Source organism: Emydura macquarii, unplaced genomic scaffold (assembly GCF_026122565.2).
Source record: "Emydura macquarii macquarii isolate MOO-44397 ecotype Brisbane River unplaced genomic scaffold, CSIRO-AGI_Emac_v2 contig_1146, whole genome shotgun sequence".
Taxonomy (NCBI): Eukaryota; Metazoa; Chordata; order Testudines; family Chelidae; genus Emydura; species Emydura macquarii.
Window position 1 is genome coordinate 19530430 of NW_027131283.1, and position 21762 is coordinate 19552191.

At 44.0% G+C, this 21762-nt stretch overlaps 1 protein-coding gene and 2 long non-coding RNA genes across 8 annotated transcripts in view; 2 read left to right on the plus strand and 1 right to left on the minus strand.

Moving 5' to 3' along the window:
* Positions 1–21762, minus strand: part of PTPRK (protein tyrosine phosphatase receptor type K) — a 546210-nt gene that overhangs the window by 77324 nt on the left and 447124 nt on the right. For all 6 annotated transcript variants that reach the window (XM_067546724.1, XM_067546722.1, XM_067546723.1 and 3 more), the window contains 3 exons: positions 19350–19455; positions 3523–3796; positions 869–905 (listed from right to left, as the gene is read on the minus strand). In XM_067546724.1, coding sequence (XP_067402825.1) covers positions 869–905; positions 3523–3796; positions 19350–19455 — 417 coding nt within the window. The remainder of the gene's footprint in view (positions 1–868; positions 906–3522; positions 3797–19349; positions 19456–21762) is intronic.
* Positions 572–8932, plus strand: LOC137152160 (uncharacterized). Its single transcript, XR_010919456.1, has 3 exons — positions 572–747; positions 7581–7735; positions 8656–8932. It is a non-coding gene; the product is annotated as an uncharacterized lncRNA (long non-coding RNA).
* LOC137152159 (uncharacterized) lies at positions 9030–12266 on the plus strand. The gene is made up of 3 exons (XR_010919455.1): positions 9030–10159; positions 10743–10889; positions 11943–12266. It is a non-coding gene; the product is annotated as an uncharacterized lncRNA (long non-coding RNA).

The following is a 21762-nucleotide window of genomic DNA, read 5'->3' on the forward strand; positions in this document are numbered from 1 at the left end:
TCATCCAGAGGTAAAGGGGAAAAAGGTTGTATTTCTCAGAGTGGAAAATTGAGTGTTGGGGTACTTATTAAAATTTTCAGAAGTTAGGGGGTACTTGCTACTTAAAAGGTTGAGAAACACTGGTTTACACAGCTACAATCTATCAGACAACTCTCCCTGCTGTTGACACAATCAAGTAACTCTGAAATGAGTGGTTATAAATACAGTCAGAGCAGGAGATACTAATAAGATGAGCTCTAAGTTCTCATCTGAAGATGAAGTAATTTCTTGGATGGGCACCGTGTGATTATGTTGCTATATGTGGGGTCAATATGATTTACTCTGGCAGCTCTCAACTCAATCTCATATTTGACTATCACTTGATATTAAAAAGAGCACGCCTTCTTCAAATCAACCCTCCCCTATGACTATCCACAAGTCACTGAGCTCTTATTTGTGTGTATACTTTACTAGCATCTCTCAATTTGAATAATGAACCACTCCCAGCTCTCCAGTACATGTCAGCATGACAGACAGATTTAAACAAGTGTACTCTCTACTTTTGAGTCCATGCTGACTAGCTTCTTCCAATTCTCTAGCTCTCCACAAGCACAAGACCCTGGAGAATACAAACTACTGAAATGAGCTTTACTTATTTTGTCTAAATCCTGCTTACTCGTAGAACAGTAATCTCCCAGCCAAACACCAAAACATAGGAACAACAGGAATAATAGGAAGTGGTAACCCGTTACATGTTAAGACATCCAGGTGAGTCTAAGTATTTTTCTGGCACTATAATGGGGGATAAGTACAAATATTCTCTAATAGAAATGCCATATTTAATTAGGTCTGAAGCAAGCAACATGGTGGAGGGGGAAAAACCTCTTACCTTTTGTAGCTATTCGAACACACTGAGTTTTCGTTTCCTGTTGAGGGGGGGAAATTAAAGAAAATACGGTCAAGTGAATATTTCAATTTCTCCTACTTCACAAACGGTATTTGTGCTATAGATTAGTACTGCACAGGGTAGTGAAGGAATATTAGTGGACCCTGATGAATAAATTTTTTTTTGCCTCTATAGATTTGGCAAGCTCAGTAAAATTGTTAACCAATTTATAAACACTTTCCAGATGTATAGGTATTTTACCACAAAAGGGGTTGCACATATTTTATTTATATAGAGACTCAAATTATACTTATTTTTTCCCCATCAGCAGTTCAGCATGAGATCACTCAATAGCCAGAGAAATGAATTGGTTATGCACACTAGGTAAGAAGGTAAGAGGCACTCTCAACCTTAACTGAATTTCTTGGCCTTCTGGGTGATCTCTCTCTATGTGTAATAAGATTTTTTAAAGCTAATATTAAAAAAAACAAGAAAAGTTATATAAGTTTGTTTGACGGGCTGTAACTGGCCCTTTAAAGCCATTTAGGTCTGTTTTAACAAGTAATCAGAAAATTATTAAACCCAACAAGATTTATTTGGGTTTTTTTCCCCCAAAGCAGCATTGCTTTCCTGGGATCTATGTCATTTTCTTCAGAAATCCTTCATTCTTTTCCTGACTTAATTCTCCCCTCCCACCACCTCCCAAAAATATCTTAACTATATGCAAGAATTATTTAACTCAAAAGGCCTGAGCCAACTGCTTTGAAAATCTGTGATGTAAAAATTAATAAAGTGAATCCAGAGCTGAATATTTATATGACATGGTTCAATCAAGAGGAATTTACACTGGAAATGTCAATATAACCTTAACTAATGAGCATCTTCCTTAGGTACTGCTACATGTATGCATCTGCATTTAAACTCTCTGAAGCAACCGCTGTGTAATTTAGGCCCCAACCCAGCAGAGCACTTTCACACACACCTAATTTTAAGCATGTGGTCATCCCACTGATTTGAAGTTAAGCACGTGCTTAAATATTGTGCAGGGTTTGAGCCATGGTGAACAACTGCATTCCACGTATGTTGTGGTAAAACTGAGAGATACCAGCAACTGAAAACAAAACTAATGAAAACTGTGAACAGAAATCTGCCCCAAGCCTTTACATCATACCAGAGAAGAACATTTCACAAACACACACAGCCTCTCTCAAACTAAAGATCAAATTAAAAAAAAAAAAAAAAAAAAGATATATATAAGTTTCTCTCTCACCTTCTGGTCATTATCTGTCAAAAAGTAGAAACTACATGGATCTGATTTTGTGTTTTATATTAGTTCTTATTGTTTATATTTTTCAATCATTACATAATGTATGAAATACAAATTTCCTCCGAACCTAGTTCAGTTGTAGGAAGCCAACAAAGCTGTTAGGAGGGTTGATGTAGAAAGTGAGGATAATGCATACGGGTGCATGACAGGTATTTTTTCTTCCCCTCAATTAAGTCTAGAGAGAAAAAAGTCTCTCTCATCAAAAAAATCCTCCAGCTCCATAGCAGCTCCAGTGTGCAATTTCATAAGACGTTGCATTTTTCCTATCCTGATAATGATAACGGAGCAATTTTCATAATTATAGGTATAGGTGAGACTTCATTCAAAAGGCTCAATGGCAGACCTATTCAATAGCCGTGATTTCTTTATTATTAGCCACAGCAGAAATCCAAATAGAAGTGTACAAATGGCTTCTATTTCTTTCAGAAGGACCTGGTGAAGATCATTTGCCTTCAGTCTAGCTGCATATCACAGCAATTTCCCTTAATCCCCCTGCACACCTGCTATAGGGGCTCCATGCCCAGAATGTAGCAATTTCCTATAGGACTGTACTTATCTAAAGCATAATTCATAAACTGAATTCTTAAATATCTCAAGTTACTGCGCTGAATACAGTCCCCCCCCGCCCATTTCAGTTTACAAAAGAAAATCATTTACTGATAACAGCATGAGATGTACAAAGTCATGTTGTTTTTCACATCTGGAACCCTATGCAGAGTTTAACTTCCTGTCATTTTGTTCTTTTCAGTATACACACAGAATCAGCAGCAGTGCTCAGCAGCTGAGTCAAAAATGAAAAAGTAAGGAGGAAATGAAGGTGACCCAAAGCCATACCCTTAACTAGTTCACAGCAGTCAAGCAATCTTAAAGCAGACCTACCATGGGCATGGGGTTACCTCACAATCAGTGGATTTTTATGTTTTATTTGATGTTTGGTGTAAAAACCCTGAAAAGTTTACATCATTTTATTAGCCTGCTGAGCAACCTAGGTTCTCTTTATCCTTCAGTAATTTAATCTTTTGAGGTGTGCAAGTATTGAGAGTTAGGGAAAGAATAAAGGATGTTATTTACTGGGGAGGCAAAAATCACACAGCTGAAATTATTTCACTCAAACTATTACTCTGAGATTTATTAAATTCTTAGCTAACATTTCCTAAGAAGCAGGTGCACTGTGAAATATGAATGGCTCAGAGCCATACTGTTACAGTACAGAAGCCAATGCAAGGTTAGAACAGCACCATCACCAACACAAACTGCATCTAACTTTGAGATTCATCATCAAGGATACCTTCTCAGCTATTTCTAAAAGGAAAATATAGTTGGTACTTACCTTCTCAACACTGCTCATGGCCTGGAAATAGATATTGTAGCCTTTCCGAGGAGCCAGAGGTGGGTTCCAAAACCCTTGGTATGTTCTATTATCACCGACAGTGAACGGCGCTGGTTCAGGAAGGTTACCAGGGGGCAATTCAGCAGCAAAGTAATATGGTGAGCCTCCGCTTACAGCATTTTGATATGTGACTGGAACTTGGTAGCACTCCATTGTGCCTGTTTCTCGCTTTGTTCGGTGTGGATGCAGCTCCTCCACAACAATCTGGTAAGCACTTTATAAAGAGAGAAAAAATGTTGGAGGTAATCTGTGATTCTCAAATCTCACACTGCACAAAAACATGATGCCAAATGACATTGTGTTCAGTTCAAAAAGACAATGGATGGGGAAAACAAACAAAAACTTGCAAAAGTTTTGCTAAAGCTATGCAACTCAGCCATCTAAAAGTTACATTTCTGTGTTATGCATTTTTTTTCAGAAAGAAATCACTTTCAGCCTAGCCTAGAGCAGAAAAACTGTTAACTGATTTTATTTTACACATACGATTTCTTTTTTTTTTTTTTTTACTTTTTCAATACTGTCTGTTTCTTTCAACATATTTTCTAAAGACATAAAGGAACAAAGCAAAACAAAAAAAATCCCTCTCAACATTGAAATTTTTGTTATTAAGCAACCCATGAATGAATCTGACATTAACCATAGACATTATAATAGATTACACTCTTTGTCTGATATTCTGAAGCATCTGAAGTTAGCATTTCCCTTTGAAATAATATCATAGAAAGCTCAGCTTCAAGGCCCAACATAATAGTGCTTCAAGCACAACCTGGAGGCAGTCAATTTGCAGTTGTCATATCATTAGAGACAGAATGTGCTGACAGGCTTCTCCACCTCTTGACCTTGCTATGGCATCTATCTTGGCTCAGAGCTATGCAGATCTAAAATACAAGTGACATGCTGTAATACAAGCACAGATGGACAGAAATCTGTCCACTCCACCAAAATAGACTGCCTCATTTCTCTGCAGTTGTCAATGATAAAATATTACAAATTGCTGAAGCAGATGGCATTCAGCCTATTAAAACTCCAACCCAAACCTGCCAATACCTTTCTTGAAAAGGTCCAAAGCTTGGTCACTTTTCAAAATCACCTTTTCTAAAGAGAACGGGGTGATTAAAATTCTTCTTTCCCTGTTGGGGTACTACATAACTTCCATACGTTACCAACTCATTACCAGCATTCAACAATGACTGGGGGGAAGAGATTGTTTGTACCTCAGAAATTGAAAAATGCACTCATCCAATTGTCTCTGGCAAGTAGGCAAGAGCAGAAACAGTTGAATTAACCTGACAAGATTGTTAGTTGCATTTCTGCTTAAAAGCCTTCACAATAGGAGTGAAACTGACCAGAGGTTTGGAAGTGTCACTCTGTTGCTTCACATTCTCTGCAGCTCCTTTCCTGTGAGCAGACTGGAATTGACAAGCATTCTGCTCTTTGAAGTGCCAGGATAGGAGGAAACTTGTCAATTACAATATTCTGGCAGCTTACAAAAATAAAGACAGCAGGGAGAGTGGAAGAAAAATCACATTGTGCACACGTGACTGCAAGAAAACCATCTTCTGGAATATACTGTTGTGTCATTCAGCTCAGAAGTGCAGGTTTTAACACAGTTGCATATCAGTCCTTCTAGAGTGACCATGTCAATAGTTTATTCACTTTGAGGCCAATATTTTCTTTTTATCAGCCAAAAATTTGACTGAGGGAGTAAATAGGGTAGAAGAGTTACATATTAACCAATTCACTTTAAACAGTGTCCATTTAATTCACTGCAATGTTTTTGGTATTTTGCAATAAAATATACTGCAAAGAATCCAGTAGGTAATCTGAGTCAAGCTTGAATTTTCAGAAAATCGGTTTCAAATTCTAATAAATTAGAAGTCCCCTCCTCCTTCCAAAAAAGTAAATATTCTGAAACTCATTTTTGGGGGTCCCTGTAGCTTAAAAACTACACACTGTAAAAGGAAGGTCAGAAACATGTACAAATCAGAGTTTGGTAGAATGCCTGTGGTTATGTAATGAATTCTTATACTTAAGAAGAAAAAAATTAGCATTATTTCTTTTAAGTGAATTTTATGTGCCGTAATTAGCAGACAAAGAATATTTTTTTACATTGGTTATTTCCATTCTCCAACTCCAGATCTTTTTATCCCTCTCATAAATCATTTTAAAATAACACTTGTGCATACTGTCTTTTGAAATGTTCCCTGAATGCAAAACTGGAGGCTAAGAAGTCTTATGGATATTTAGATAATCCTCTCTGGACCTTTGAGGATGCCATTCTTACATCACCCCCTTTATCAAAACTATCCCCTCCCAGAACATACATATTACACCAAACATCCACAACCAAGACTGTTAGGAGAGGGTAGTTTGGTAAAGGGATACATGGAGAAGATCCATAAGATTGCAGGATGTGGTCTCGGGTGTACAGATGTTGTAATAATGATCTGGGTGGAAGAGTAGAGGAAATGTATGGTTAGGAGACTTAACTTTTCATTTTTTTGCTTTTGAGTCAAGCATGTGTTTGTGTAGCAGCCCTAACTGCTTCACAACTAAGATTTTTTGGGGTTTTTTTTTGGTAAATTCATTAATATGTAGGTGAGGCCCCATGCCCTATGAGGGCGCTTACATGGGCCAGTGTCTGGAGCTGAAGAAATCTGTAGGACGCAAATCACATTCCTTTCACCTTGCTGGCAGTCAGCACACAAAAGAAGAAGAAAATGAGAGAAAGAGATAAAGAAGAGAAAAATGAAGTTTGGAAGTAAGGAGGGGCAATATTCCCCATCCCCCCATGCTGGTTAAACAGCATTTGAGCCACTCTAAAGAAAGAGATGGTGTTTGAGAAGCTGTTGAATAGACTTGCTGCCCAAAAGCTCTGTGATTGTTGGCAATGATAGCTGGGCAGGTAAGTGGAGAGAGAGACCTGAGAGAGAAACGGGCAATGTTGCTGCTCGGCTGAGCTTTGGCATATAGAGACAGATTTTCTTATCTCAAACTGACCTAGTTAACCAAAACGCCACAGCATGTACAAATAAGTGAAGAACAAATGAAGGGGCTCAATGCTTGCCACTCTGCCAGCGTACCTCAAAAAAACCAAACAATACTGTCCACACTCAGGCCATATCTTGACAAGGATTTAACATGTACTACCTAACCCATTTTAAATGCCTACTGTAGACAAGGCACATTGTTCCTTTAACAGTTGCTAAACAGGTCAAGTTACAGATGAGGCCCTTACTAGGTTTCACTGGAAGTCTGTCTCATTACTAACCTAAGTTTTAATTGCTGCCTCTGTGGTCTGTATTTTTGGACTCATGGTTTAAAGAAAGCAGCTGGAGGGATATAGACACATTTCCAATTAAAAAAAAAAACACCCCTGAAAAATATCTAAAATGTGTCTGAAATAGATTCCTTGTAATACATGTGGCATAAAATTTGAAGGTGCGAGGTAATATCATGGTTTTACTGGCCGTGTTTAGGATGTCCTGCAGAAACAGACTGCAAGTCACTTCTTCATATGGACCACTGGAAGGTAACCACTTTTAATCGCGACTCACTGTCCACTAGTCTGGTGATGAAAAACTACACGTCTTATAACAAATTCTGAATCATCCAAGTCCCCTCCCTTTTTGTGTTTCTTGTCTGCAGTTCGGTTTAAAACTTCAGGAGGCCATAAAGAAAACTAGAGATTATGAGATAACACTTGACAGGCAAGACATGATTGCAACTGTGACTACCACAGCCTGTAATGTTTTAAGAAGTGACTGACAGCCACCTGTAGATTTGAGTTGGATTAAGCAACATCTGTTTCCTGAGGGCTATGTTGATGGCAGAGGCAGAAGTACAGTAAAACAATCTTAGTGAAGTTTTGTATTTTTATAGGCAAAATAATGATAGTATTAGTAGAGTTATATTATAAACAATGGGCATCTATTAGTTGGAAGTAATGAGGACATTAAAGAGGTGATTAAATACATTTATCTCTTGACCACCTATAGATGCCTGGTTTGGAAGAAAAATATACAGCAGACTCCTCAAGAAGATAGTCGGTACTGTTCTCCTTGAGACTGGGAACCTAGAGTTTAGCTCTTTCCCTGCTCTGTCAGAGCAGCTAGGGAGGGTGCGCAGCAGCGGATCTTTCAACATCTACCTGGTAATGCTCTTTTTGACAGTGAAACATGCTTATGATGAAAACAGAAAGTCAATATCAATGTAAGCAGAGTGAAGTTTCACTAAAACTGGTAGTAATGTTCACTGAAACGTATTGAAGCAATTCAGTATTTCAGTGTATTACATTTATCTTCTGTATTAAGATGTTGGTGATATATAACTGATTGCAATATGCATATTTCAGGGACAGATAGCCAGGTAATGCGTGCTGAGCATTTCTTGGAGGGATACTTGTCATCTAGAATAAGGAATCAAAATCCCACAGTCTGCAAGCCTGGTTTTCAAGGTCTGAAAATATTCTTATTGTATTATAGTCATGCTTAACTTCAGTGAAGAGAAACACTCATGATGGTAACAGCAAGGATAAAATTGATGTACTCTTTGTACTCTTTCAGCCAGACTGAAGGTTCAGTGTGGAGACCATATGCCTGAATTTCTTTGTTTTGCAAATACCATGAAGTTTGGGGATATAAGGGAGGCTGACAGTACCTTCATGGTGGAAGAAAAGGCCTTAATGGATTCTGATAAATTACTATGTCTCTTTCTAAACTGAAAAAACAAGGTTACTTACCAGTAACTGTTGTTCTTCGAGATGTGTTGCTCATATCCATTCCAATATAGGTGAGTGCGTGCCCCGTGCACGAGCCTCCGGAAGCTTTTCTGCCCCTAGCAACCCCCTGCGGGTTGGCTCCTGCGCCCCCTGGAGTGCCGCGCTCATGTCGCGGTATATAGGGACCCTGCCGACCCCGTGGCCTCCAGTCCCTTCTTTCTGCCGACTCCGACAGCGGGGACGGAGGGTGGGTTTGGAATGGATATGAGCAACACATCTCGAAGAACAGCAGTTACTGGTAAGTAACCTTGTTTTCTCTCTTCGAGTGATTGCTCATATGCATTCCAATATAGGTGATTATGTAGCCATACCATGGAGGCGGGTAGGAGTCACTGTCGAGTAGCCCTTCTTAGGATGGCTCTGCCTACAGCCGCGTCGTCTCTTGCCTGTTGTACGATGGCGTAATGGGATGAGAAGGTATGGACAGATGACCAGGTCGCTGCCCTGCAAATGTCCGTCAGGGGCACCCGCTCCAGGAAGGCCGCTGACGAGGCCTGGGCTCTGGTCGAGTGTGCCGTCACTGTACTGGGAAGCGGCACCTTTGCCTGATCGTAACAGGTGCGGATACAGGCGGTAATCCATGCAGAAATGCGTTGAGAAGAGACAGGTAAGCCTTTCATTCTCTCAGCAACCGCGACGAACAGTTGGGTTGTCCTTCTGAATGGCCTTGTACGATCGATGTAAAAGGCCAGAGCCCTCCTGACATCTAGGGAGTGCCATCTCTGCTCTGCCTCCGATCCGTGCAGTTTGGGAAAGAACACGGGGAGGAAAATGTCTTGGTTACAGTGAAACTGAGACACCACCTTCGGTAAGAATGCTGGGTGGGGTCTCAGCCTCACTTTGTCTTTATAGAAGACAGTATAAGGGGGCTCCGAGGTCAAAGCTCTCAACTCGGAGACCCGTCTGGCCGAAGTAATGGCTACTAGGAAGGCTACCTTCCCGGACAGGACTAGCAAAGGGCATGTAGCCATGGGCTCAAATGGGTGTCCCGTTAACATGGAGAGAACCAAGTTCAGGTCCCAGAGAGGTACCGGGTCACGAACGTGCGGATATAATCTCTCTATCCCCTTCAGGAATCTACAGGACATAGGATGAGAGAAGATAGACCTCCCTTCCATCGGCCGGTGGAAGGCCGAGATGGCCGCCAGGTGTACCCTCAGGGAGGCAAGCGTGAGGCCCTGCATCTTTAAGTGTAGGAGGTACTCTAGGATTGCCTGTATAGGCGATGAGCTAGGTAAGATCCCCCGGGACTCTGCCCAAAAGGTAAAGCGCTTCCACTTAGCCTTATACAGCACCTGAGTGGAAGGCTTCCTGCTCCCTAGGAGAACCTGCTGTACTTGTGTTGAGCAAGCTCTCTCTCCCTCAGTCAACCACAGAGCCTCCATGCCATCAAGTGGAGAGAGTCCAGGTCCGGGTGTAGAAGACGACCCCGGTCCTGGGAGAGGAGGTCGTATCGTGTTGGAAGCGGTATCGGCTCGGCAATGGACATGTCCAGTAGCATACTGAACCAGTGTTGCTGGGGCCAGGCTGGTGCAATGAGAATAACATTCGCTTTGTCCCTCTTGATTTTTAGGAGCACTCTGGGGAGTAATGGGACGGGGGGAAACGCATACATCAGGGGCCCCATCCAGTCCATTAGAAAGGCGTCCGAGAGGGAGCCCTGCTCGCGTCCCCGGAGTGAGCAGAACCTCCGGCACTTCTTGTTCCACGCAGAGGCGAACAGGTCCAGTTGGGGAGTGCCCCACTTGTGGAAGAGAAAAGACACCACCTCCTTGTGGAGCGACCAGTCGTGGCGGGGTAAGAACGACCTGCTCACGCGGTCCGCCTCGTCGTTCCTGACCCCGGGGAGGTGAGAGGCAGAGAGGTGAAAATCGTGCCTCACCGCAAGGTCCCATAGCTCTATCGCTTCCTGGCACAGAGTGGAGGAGCGTGCCCCCCCTTGCCTGTTTATATAAAACATGGCTGCTGTATTTTCCATGAGGACATGCACTACTCTGCCCGTTAGGAACCTGAGGAAGACCCTGCAGGCGAGACGGACTGCACGTAGCTCCCTGACATTGATGTGAAGGTGTAGCTCGTGTGGCGACCATAGACCCTGCGTGCTGAGGTCGCGGCTCATGTGGGCTCCCCAGCCCATGTCGGAAGCGTCCGTTATCAGGGTCACAGATGGGGTTAAGTCTGCAAAGGGAACCCCCCGAAGTACCTCCCTCGGGTCTGTCCACCAGTTGAGGGACGTTAGGACCTGGGCTGGGATGGTGACCACCTTGGAGAGTGAATGTCTGGATGGGGTGTACACCGAAGTCAGCCAACCTTGGAGGGGCCTGAGTTTGAGGCGAGCTAGTCTCACCACATATGTACATGCCGCCATGTGTCCCAACAGCTGAAGGCAGCGCCTGGCTGTCGTCGTGGGAAATCTGAATAACTCCTGAATGATGGCGGTCATGGCCTGGAATCGGGCCAGGGGAGGAAAGCCCTGGCTTGGACTGCATCTAGGGTGGCCCCGATGAAGTCTATCCGCTGCACTGGGGTGAGTGTGGACTTCTGCTCGTTGATGAGCAGGCCCAGTCTGGTGCAAGTTGCGCAGGTCAGGGCTAGACTGTTCTGTACATGAACCCTGGATCTTCCCCGTATTAACCAATCGTCGAGGTAGGGGAAGATCTGGACGCCTCTGCGCCGGAGGTGGGCAGCTACCACCGCCATGCATTTTGTGAAGACCCTGGGCGCTGAGGAGAGGCCAAAGGGTAGGGCCGAAAATTGGTAGTGGGCACCCGCTACCATAAAACGAAGAAAACGTCTGTGCCCAGGGAGGATGGAAATATGGAAGTAGGCGTCCTTTAAATCGAGGGCAGCATACCAATCCCCTGGATCCAGAACGGGAATGATGGAGGCTAGGGAGAGCATATGGAATTTGAGGCGTCTGATAAATCTGTTCAGACGACGAAGGTCTAGAATAGGCCTGAGGCCTCCCTTTGCCTTGGGGATAAGGAAATAACGGGAATAGAACCCCCTGCCCCTCTCCGAGGGAGGAACTTCCTCTACCGCCCCAAGGCGGAGAAGAGAGTGAACCTCTTGGACGAGGAGTAGCTCGTGAGATGGGTCCCTGAAGAGGGACGGGGTAGGGGGAGAGTCCGGTGGGAATGCCGAGAGTTGGAGAGCATAGCCTCGTCTCACTACGCTGAGCACCCAGCGGTCCGAGGTTATCCCCTGCCACTCTCGGAGGAAGGGATGCAGTCTGTCCGTAAAGGGTAGAGTGGAATCCAGTGGGATGGAGAGTGTTAAGGAGCTGCCCTCGAGCGTCCCGTCAAAAGGACCGCTTGTTGTTCTTTTGCTGGCCCTGCTGGGAGCCCCCTGCAGGGCCTTGGCGGTCTCGGCGGTTTGACTGCCTAAAACGGTCTCGGCCTCGCCTAGGTGGAGGGGGTCGAGGAGGCAGTCTAGAGGCAGGCTGTTGTTGCTGCTGCCGTTGGGGTTGCTGTCTGCCCTGGCACCTTGTGGCCTGTGGCACATAGAGGCCTAGGGATTTAAGGGTGGCCCGAGAATCCTTGAGGGCGTGTAATTTACTGTCTGTTCTGTCCGAAAACAGGCCCGCGCCATCAAAGGGCAGATCTTGGATGGCCTGTTGCACCTCCAACGACAGGCCAGAAGATTGCAGCCACGCCGACCGGCGCATCACAATGCCCGATGCCATGGCCCTTCCTGCCGCGTCGGTGGCATCGCTCGAGGATTGGAGGGCTGCTCCCGCGACTGTCGCTCCCTCCTGCAGGATGGTGTTATAGTCCTCCGCCATGTCTGATGGTAATGCGTGGAGGAACCTTTGGAGGGAAGCCCACAGGTTCAGATTATACCTGCCCAGGAGCGCTTGGTGATTCGCGATGCGTAGCTGTAATGCCGCAGTCGAATAAATTTTTCTCCCCAATACGTCAAGTTTTTTGTTTTCTTTATTCTTTGGAGTACTCAACTGGGCCCCTTGTCTGTCCCGTTGATTGACAGCATCCACAACCAACGACCCGGGGGGGGATGGTTGTAGAGGTATTCGAACCCTTGGGAGGGAATGTAATATTTGCGCTCCGCCGTCTTAGAGGTGGCAGACAGAGATGCTGGAGTCTCCCACAGGGGCTTGACCACCTTTAACACCCTGTCATGGACGGGGAGCGCGACGCGGGAGGGGCCTGCTGAGCTCGAGGTCCCGAAGAGAGGATCCTCCTCCTCCGAAAGCTCTTTCAGGTCAAGCTGAAGGTTATCAGCCAACCTTTTGAGGAGTTCCTGATGGGTCTTGAAGTCAGGAAGGGGAGTCCTCAGGTCCCTAGAGGTAGTGTCCGGAGGAGAGGAGGAGGAGGACTGGTGAAGGGGACCCGTAGAAGGACCCTCCAGAGGGTCAGACCCCTCGTCCGAGGAGTCCGGTCTGTCCTGACTAGGAGGTGGGGGCGGGGGCTGGACTGCCACTGAGGGAACCGACGCCGTGCCCTGGGTCAGTTGTTGAGGCCATGGCCCCCAGTAGGGCCATTGCCAGGGCCCCTGCATCCACGCCGGCACCGGTCCCGGTGCCGCGGACGTTGCAGGCCCGCAAGATGCCGGGCTGCGCGATTTCGGGCGCTTCCCCTTGTCCTTGCCCCGATCTGGCAGTGATCTGCTCCTGGAGGAGCGGGAGCGGCTGCGGCGGTATTTACGATGACGGCGAGGGGGAGAACGGCTGGAGCTAGACGAGTTCCCCCGGGACCTCCTGGCTCTGCGGCGGTCAGCTACCGGCAACCTGGAGCGGTCTCTCCCACGGCTGTGTCTTCTCCGGTGCCCCGGAGAGTCCCTGCGTGCCGAAACATGCGGTGCCGGGGACCGCCTCGGGCTGAGTCTGGGGCCCCTCGCTGACGGTGAGTGGTGGTAAGGCTCCGGATCAGCGGGACCCCGACGGCTACCAGCGGATCGGGAGCGGTGACTGTCCCGGGAATGCGCGCGGGCCCGGACCGGGGATCTTGATCGGTGCCGAGAGCCGGAGCGGTGCAGAGAGCTGGAGCGGTGCCGAGAGCCAGAGCGGGGCCAAGAGCCGGAGCGGCGCCGTGGAGCTCGGTGCCGAGAGTCCGACCGGTGCCGAGAGCGGGATCGGTGCCGGTCATCTCTGGGCGAGGGAGTTCGGTGCCGGGAGCTGCGCACCGAGGAGCGAGAGCGGCGCCCGCGTGGATGTTCTACGTATCTCGGCTCCGCAGGCGAGCCAGATCGGTGCCGAGAGTCCTTGCCTGGCGACCGGTGCCGAGAGCTGTGCACCGAAGTGCGAGGATGGTCAGCGTCTCTCGGTGCCGGCTGGCTGTCCAGACGGTGGCGGGACACTGAGGATCTGGTGGCCGATGGAGAGCGGCTGCTCTCGGAACCTCTAGACCGCTCCCGTTGCTGTGGTACCGAGGTGCTCGACGACCTAAGGTCGGAGCGAGGAGGGGGAGTTCCCGCTTCCCCCGTCCTCGACCGTCTGGGGGGAGACAATGGTTCCTGTCTCCGCTGCCCACCGGGGTAACCCAGCACGGATCTACCCCGACACGCCAACCCTGACTCCCTCGGCCGAGGGGAGGATGGAGGCGTCGGCATGGCCATGAGAGCCCGTGCCGCTACAAATGCCTCCGGCATCGACGGCCCTTTCAGGAGAGGTCCCCCACCCCCCGGGGTCGGGGGAGGCTCCCTGCGTGGAGACGCCTGTGTCGGCTCTTGTTGTACCCCCTGCTGTACAGGTAGCAGGGGGGAGCCCATAGACACAGTCTCCAGCCGCTTCTTTTTCTTCGGCACCTTGTGCGCCGGTGCCGCGCTGTGCGCCGATGAGATGCTCGGTGCCGACGGAGACCCCGAGGGCTCGGAGACTGGACGAAGCGCCGACTCCATTAGGATCGTCCGCAGGCGGGCATCCCGCTCCTTCTGAGTCCTGGGCTTGAAGGACTTGCAAATGCGGCATTTGTCCTTCCTGTGAAGTTCGCCCAGGCAGCGAAGACAGCGATCGTGCGGGTCGCTGATCGGGAAAGCCTTAGAGCACTCAGCGCAGGCTTTGAACCCCGAAGTGCCCGGCATGGCGCCGGGAGCCCGTAAGGGCTAACTAACTACGTTAAAACTGCGAAAAAACTTTTTTTTTTTTTTTTTTTTAACTATTAAAGTTAAACAACTAACTAACTAACAATAACTATAAAACTATAACAGGTAGGAGGAGATTGCTACTTGCGGTAAAGCAAGGGGCAGCGTTCCAAAAGACCGTCACGGGCGGAAAGAAGGAACTGGAGGCCACGGGGTCGGCAGGGTCCCTATATACCGCGACATGAGCGCGGCACTCCAGGGGGCGCAGGAGCCGACCCGCAGGGGATTGCTAGGCGCAGAAAAGCTTCCGGAGGCTCGTGCACGGGGCGCGCACTCACCTATATTGGAATGCATATGAGCAATCACTCGAAGAGAGAACTAATTCATTCTCTTTTAGGGTTTGCCTAAGATGCTGCCATATTTTTAGTTTATATTTAGTGGTTCTATTTTATGTTACAAATATGATCACTTTGTGTCATAATGCATACCTGTCTACATTAACCCATCTAGGAAAATGTTGGTTCTTTATGGTTAATGCAGTTTACCAAGTGCTCTAATTAAGAGGGAAAGAGTTAAGAGCTTTTCATATTATGTAGAATGGTCCAGGTTATTAGACATGCCCATCACCATAGTATCTGAGTATCTCAGCCTAAGCTTTGTTCATTATACAACTCAGATGAGTTTCTTCACTATCTGGATTTGGCTTGATGCAATTATTAGAGTCTATGGCTCACAATGCACCTTCCTGCAAACACCGTGCTGGATCCAAGGAGGACAGAGTGGGAACAGATGTCTATTATTGATTATTGGGCAAGGCAAAGTGATATTTTTGTTTTTGTTTTCAATGTTAACAATAACCTTCATAAAGGGTTTAACATTCTGCCCCTTTTCTCATTTTTAATCAAATGTTCAGCTGCATATATTCTTTAAGCTTATATATATATATATAAATGTAACATTGTTTATAAATATATATACAAGAGACCAAAATATGCAAGTTAGTTATTCTGTAGTTCATCACAGAAAAGGCTTTCCTGAGCAGGGTATATAGAACACTGTACTACATCATAGTACCAGTAAGAGGAGACTTAGCGGTGAGTCTCTGGATATCACTTTACCATAGGCTGTACTCTACAATACTGTTTATGATCCATACAGAGTGTTGTGCTTTACTGCATGTATTCAAAATCTTTATATTTAAAAACAAACAGGAAATGGGGGCAAATGAAGAAGAAGATAGAAAACAGGAAGTTGAGACGTTCGGAATTTAACCTCAGCTATTTCTCTCACACCCTCTGTTGCTGTGGGCAAGGAACCTCAGTTTCCCCACTGGCAAAATAAGATGACACACTTGTTTCTCTCCCCCCTTCTCCTAGTCTTGCAAGAATTAATATATGTACAATAATTTGAACATGTCAAGCATTGAATCTCATGGCCACTATGACTTTCAATGGCTTGTCCCAAGTGCTTCCATTTAAACACAGGTAACTGGCCATTCTTTGATCTTGTTATAGTGCTGGGTATGGAAGCAGAGGTAGTAACTTTGTCATGGATGGCCTTTTACATCAACTATTTTGAGGAGAGGGCATCTTCCTTGCTAGGGTGAAGGATCTATTTTATTGGCTAATAGAACCAGTAGTTTCAAAACTCCCTGATGAAAAAATACTGTTCTGCCAACAGACCACAACAATACAATACCCTACCAGGCTAATAGTTATCTTCAATGATCAGTATTCTGCATCCTCTTCATGGATCACCATGGTATAAAGATGGTTTGTGACTGATGAAGCTGGAAGGAAAAAATTCCTGAAACACTAGTGGTGGATGTCACAGTCTGACCAATTAAGAGTTTGTGAATTTGATTTAACTTCAATATTTGTTTCTGGATTTCTGTGCTACTCTATGCACTCTTTTCTTTAAAGCTACCACAGCTGAAAAATTACGGCATATAAATAAAAAGTAGTAAGTTTTTTACCGCCAAATATAGTCCCTACTGTTTATTGCATAACTCCACTGTTCATCTCTTTGTTGCTTCTTCAATCAGAATGGGTAGGGATGTGTTCTAAGAACCTCTTAATTTAGTTCTTGAGTTTGCAAAACTACCAGCAAACCATTTTTCCTGTAATATGAGCAAACAATTTTTTCAAATGTAATTCTTTATGATTTAAATGTAATTCTATGTGAGGTGTATATATATACACACACACACACTCTTCCCTTTCCCCCAACATCTTCACTTTTACAATTCTTGTTTCACTGTCTCTGTTTTCCACTGTCTGTTCTCTGCTCCATTTTTCACTTTAAAATTTCACTGGTTCGATCTCCTCTCCCCCACCCAAGATGCTGCAGGGATGAAGTTGATGCACAGGCTTTTAAGCATGCCTGCCAGCGAGAAGTCAGTCATCCAAATATGGGAAGATGGAGAAGCCAGTCTGTGCTGCTACTAGTAGAACACTTTTGTGAAGACTAGAGGTCCAGTTCGAGACCAAATGGAAACACCCTATATTAATAGTGGTCAGCACCCACCATAAACCTGAGGAGTTTTCTGCGGGCAGGGGGAATCGCCACATGAAAGTACACCTCTTTGGTATACAGAGCTATGAACCATGTGTTCTTTTCCAGGGGTAGTATTAATTATGCCAGTGTAACCATATGGAATTTTAGTTTTTGAATACAAGTGTTAAGTAGTTACAGGTTGAGAATGGGTCTCCACTCCCCTTCTTTTTGGAAACTAGGAAATATTTCTTTTCCTTGGTGTTAATGAGGCACCTGCAGGAGGAGAGATTCTATCTTCTAGAAGAGGATATCCTCATGAGATTGATCCCTGAAGAGGAAGGGGAAAGGGATAGGGAGAAAAACTTGATGGTATAGCTGGAAGGTATGATGTCCACTACCCACTTGTTCATTGTTATTGCACTCCAGTTATGGTAAAAGAATGCTACATGGTGACAAGAGGATATGTGAGGCTTTGGAAATGTCATCAATAGTGGTTCACCACTTCTGAGCATCCTATCAAAAGTATATATTGGCCAAGTGGAGAGGTTGGGTTGATGTAGTTGACAAAGAAAGTCCAAGGTATTGTGACTTTTCCATTAGGTACTTTTTAAGCTGGAATTTCAATACATGCTGGGTATGACTAGGGAAGAGGTGACCAATACTAGCACCTGGTGAAGATATGCACTTCCTCAAGGCAGCAAAGGCAGTGCCAGAGGTCATCACTGACCAAGAATTAGCAGGGTCAGGAGATGCAATTTTGAAAGCCCAGTATTCTGGTCATAATCTATTTCCTGCACCTGGAGCCCCAGGAGTTTCCAAGGCTGGGGAATCTAACTAGTTACTAGCTAAACTTAAAAAAACCCATAACACTAAAGATAAAACTAACAAGTTTTGAAATATGGGCAGGTTTGAAGAAAGGAAACTGAAGAGAAAGGAGCAGCTCTGGCCACTGGAGGTTCTGACTCAGACCATGCAGCGGTTGGTACACGCTACCCTTTATACTCTCAGTGCAGAGCAAGAAGAGAGCAGAGTTGCAGATGCGGAACAATGGACACCGCTTGAATGAATTCTCCAGTGTCAGGCTCACAAAGTGCATACGTACCTACAGGGGACTATATATAGAGACCACCACTTGAAGAATACTATATGTTACTATCCAGATGTTTCAATGGTTTATAGCAGGGGCAGTCAATAGGCAGACTGGGGGCCAAATCTGAATCGCAAGACACTTTTGAACAGGCCCTGACATTTTTTTATTTACTTATCATCATTATTGGGTTTTTTTTTTCATTATTATTACTTTCTCTGGAGTCTGGACCTTGAATATACCTTAACCAAGAGATTTGGACCCTAACAAAAAAAACAATTGACTATCCCCTGGTTTATAGTTTTATTTATTAATATAATTCCTAAAAAAGAAATTAATCTGGGTAGTTAACTCCTGTACCAATAATCAAATTAACAACACCAACAGCAAGGCTCTAGAATTACAAACTCTCCATATCTGTGATGAGATGGACTGAAATCTGGTTAGTCCATATTTGGTTTATCTATACAACTAGGCATCTGAGAGATTGAAATGGTGACCAATCCTACAGATGTAAACATCTAAACACAAATACTTTCTAAGTAAGCTATGCATCCAACAGTACCAAACTACACTTAAGATTGTTTTACTCTGAATAAAAATGGTGTTTATAAACAGCTCATTTTCCGTACCTTAATGTGGATAAAGTACTGTCCTATTCAAGTAAAAACATTGGTAAAAAAACATCTTTGTCAAAGAGAAGTCAAATAACATAACCTGGATTTCCCACCAACAATGAGAAATTAAAACAGGATTAAATTATTTTTTTACTGGGAGCAGAGAGGAAAACTTCCTCAAAGTTAACATAACACGAAATATTTTAATATTATTAAGAGACACCCCAAATAAAATTTAAGAGCTACAACATGATTTCTAATAGGCACTTCTGGAAGAAAAAAAGGTCAAATAATTTATATTTACCAATACTATTCTACTATTTCCTCCTAGCTTCCAATTTTCCAATCATGCCTATGAAATGCATTATATAATAGCTGATTTAAAATTCTGGAGGGGTAGTGTTATCTTCAAATCTGCTTTCTGACAAATACTTTCAAACCTCGTATTCCACAGATACCAAGAGAGTAAGTGAAATATAATGGTACTATATTGGGGGGTGGGCTAATTCAAACAGAACAGATAGGTGGATCATTCAGATAATGAATATCTAAAACCCTCTGAAGAATTTACTCGTATTAACTACAGGTCTATTTGTAGACTTTGTCTAACCAAGAAAAACAAACCTCCTGACAGTAATGTCAAATGAATATCACTTAGGAATGAATTGCTTTATTAGCTGCTAGGCAACCCGCAATTTACTACAGAAACTATGCTTGCCTTTTTTTTTTTTTTTTTTTAAATAAATACCTGATAGGAGCACCTTTGGCTTGCGCTGGTCTCAACAGTACAGTTATGGTAGTGGCAGTTTCATTGAGAGATGCATCAACTCCTTCATAGTCCGGTAAAGTGGGAGCTGATTAATGTTAAGGAAAAAAAAAAGAAGCAAGAATCAAATCAGCAAAAGCATTATGAATTTTCATTAGATTCTGAACCTGCACAAAAATTGCACAAAGTCACATTTTCACAGGTTACTAGAGTCTTTCTGATGATTTTGCAGATATGCACCCCACTGGTGCATACGTGGAAACTCCACCAGTAGTAATAAAAAACCCGTAAAATTCCATATCCATTAGGTTAGCTAGGTTCATACAGGACAAGGGGTGGAAATGAAGGGAGAAGCTAACTATATATTTATTCTTCCTCCATTTTTAAATGGCATTTGTACTTCTTTATTGTTGTTTATAGGTTTTTTATGAAAAGTAACAAAAAGTCTGTAATCTTTCTTTAGCTTCCTCTTTCCACCTCCTTAACTACCTGTCTTCACATCCTCATGCCCAGCAGCTTCCATAATCTCTCTCCTTGGCCCCCAATATTTTAGGATTCTTTCAAGTTTCATGTTTTCTTTCAAGGAAGAATAGACAAACACTATTATGGGAGAGTGATAAAAAAAACAGCTTTTAAATCAACCTAGGAAAGCTAAAAGCTATTCTGCCACTTCTCTAGCACTGCTGAGGACCACAGCTAGGCAAAGAGGGGAAGCAGTAGTTTCCCTTTGAAGTATCATCTGTGAGTACTCCTTGGGGACGGATTTTAAAGGGAAATTGCTGCCTGACTTTTTCAGCCAGGCACTCAGCAGCACTAGAAAAGTGGCTGATGACTTAACTTCATTGCATTGAATTGGGATGTATTTTAAGGCTTGCAATTCAAACTTTTACATGAAAATTAAACTTATAGGCCTACCATTTGGGAGGTTGGCACGGGTGGGAAGAAAAAAACCGAGGGCTAGGTGGGAAAATAGAGTGCAAGGGAAAGAGGAATGAGTTATATGAGAATTGGGAACAGCAGACTAATTATTCCACTTTAAAAAGAAATAAAAATGTATTCATTATTTAATTATCAGACCTTATAGTGCATTAGCAAAAGTTGGAGAATAATGACCCGTCATTCCTAAGGTAATTATATTTCACTAGAGAATAAAAAGATAATAGCTGGTTGCATGGCCTATTAGAGGGCTCAAAATATAAATGATGCTATATGTAAAATATGGTACCGTTCTGAGCAAAATTTGATTCAAAGCATAACTTATGTCTCGTCTACATCAACATCTATTTTGAAGCAAGTTGAGGTGTGACTCGAACCCACATTATCCTGCTGTTGACTATCTATGGACACTGCTGACATACATTAACAGTTTGTTTGCACTCTTTGAACTGAAAGGGGACTAGATCAAAGCACACTAATGAACTTGTAATGCACGTCAGCAAGGGTTCACATGCAGATCTTCTACAGCAGGCTAGTTAGGGGTACTCCAGCTTGCTGTGAACTAATTATGTAAATAAGCCCTTAGTCAGGTCTGAAATGCTTCTACACAAAGATTCACAATCCTAGGGATATATATATTGTATATATAAAATACACACCCTAATTATGAAGACAACAAGGAGAGGTTTATAACGCCATTTAAAAGCAGGGTAAATATTTATTACAGTATCCTTGCTTTATGAAAATTAACATATCCCACGTCTATAGGTTCTCTTTATTTTCTCATAAGATTTTTTAGCCTTGACCTTGAAATCTACCTTACTACCATATTTTTAGTTAATAATGGAGATGGAACCAAGTCACATAGTTCTGATCCAAACTTCCCAAAAGTTCAGAGATTCTATGATCCAAGGTTTTGATTCAATTCCATCTCCAGCTAAAAAGTATAAAAACAAAATTATAATGAATTTCCTTGCATCAGAACAATATAAAAGGACCTGTCTTTGATAACATATCTCGGAATGTTGGTAAATGGATGGGAACTAAATTGTTCCAATGATTCATTACTCTCACCATTAAAAATTTACGCCTTATTTCCAGTCTGAATTTGTTTCAACTTCCAGCCATTGGATCATGTTATATCTTCTTCGCCAGTGCCAAATATAGAGGTAAAATAACTTCTCTACTCCTACTCTTTGTTCCCCTGTTTACGCATAGCAGGATCACATTGAATCTTTCAGCCACAGCATCACACTGGGAGCTCATGTTCCGCTGATTATCCACCACAGCTCTAAAAAATTTTTTTCAGAGTCACTGCTTGACAGGGTAGATTCCCTCATCCAGTAAGTAAGGCCTACGTTCTTTGTTCCCATACATATACATTTACATTTAGCTATATTAACACTTGAGCCCAGTTTACCACATCATCTGGATCACACCTGTCCTTTTCATTATTTAC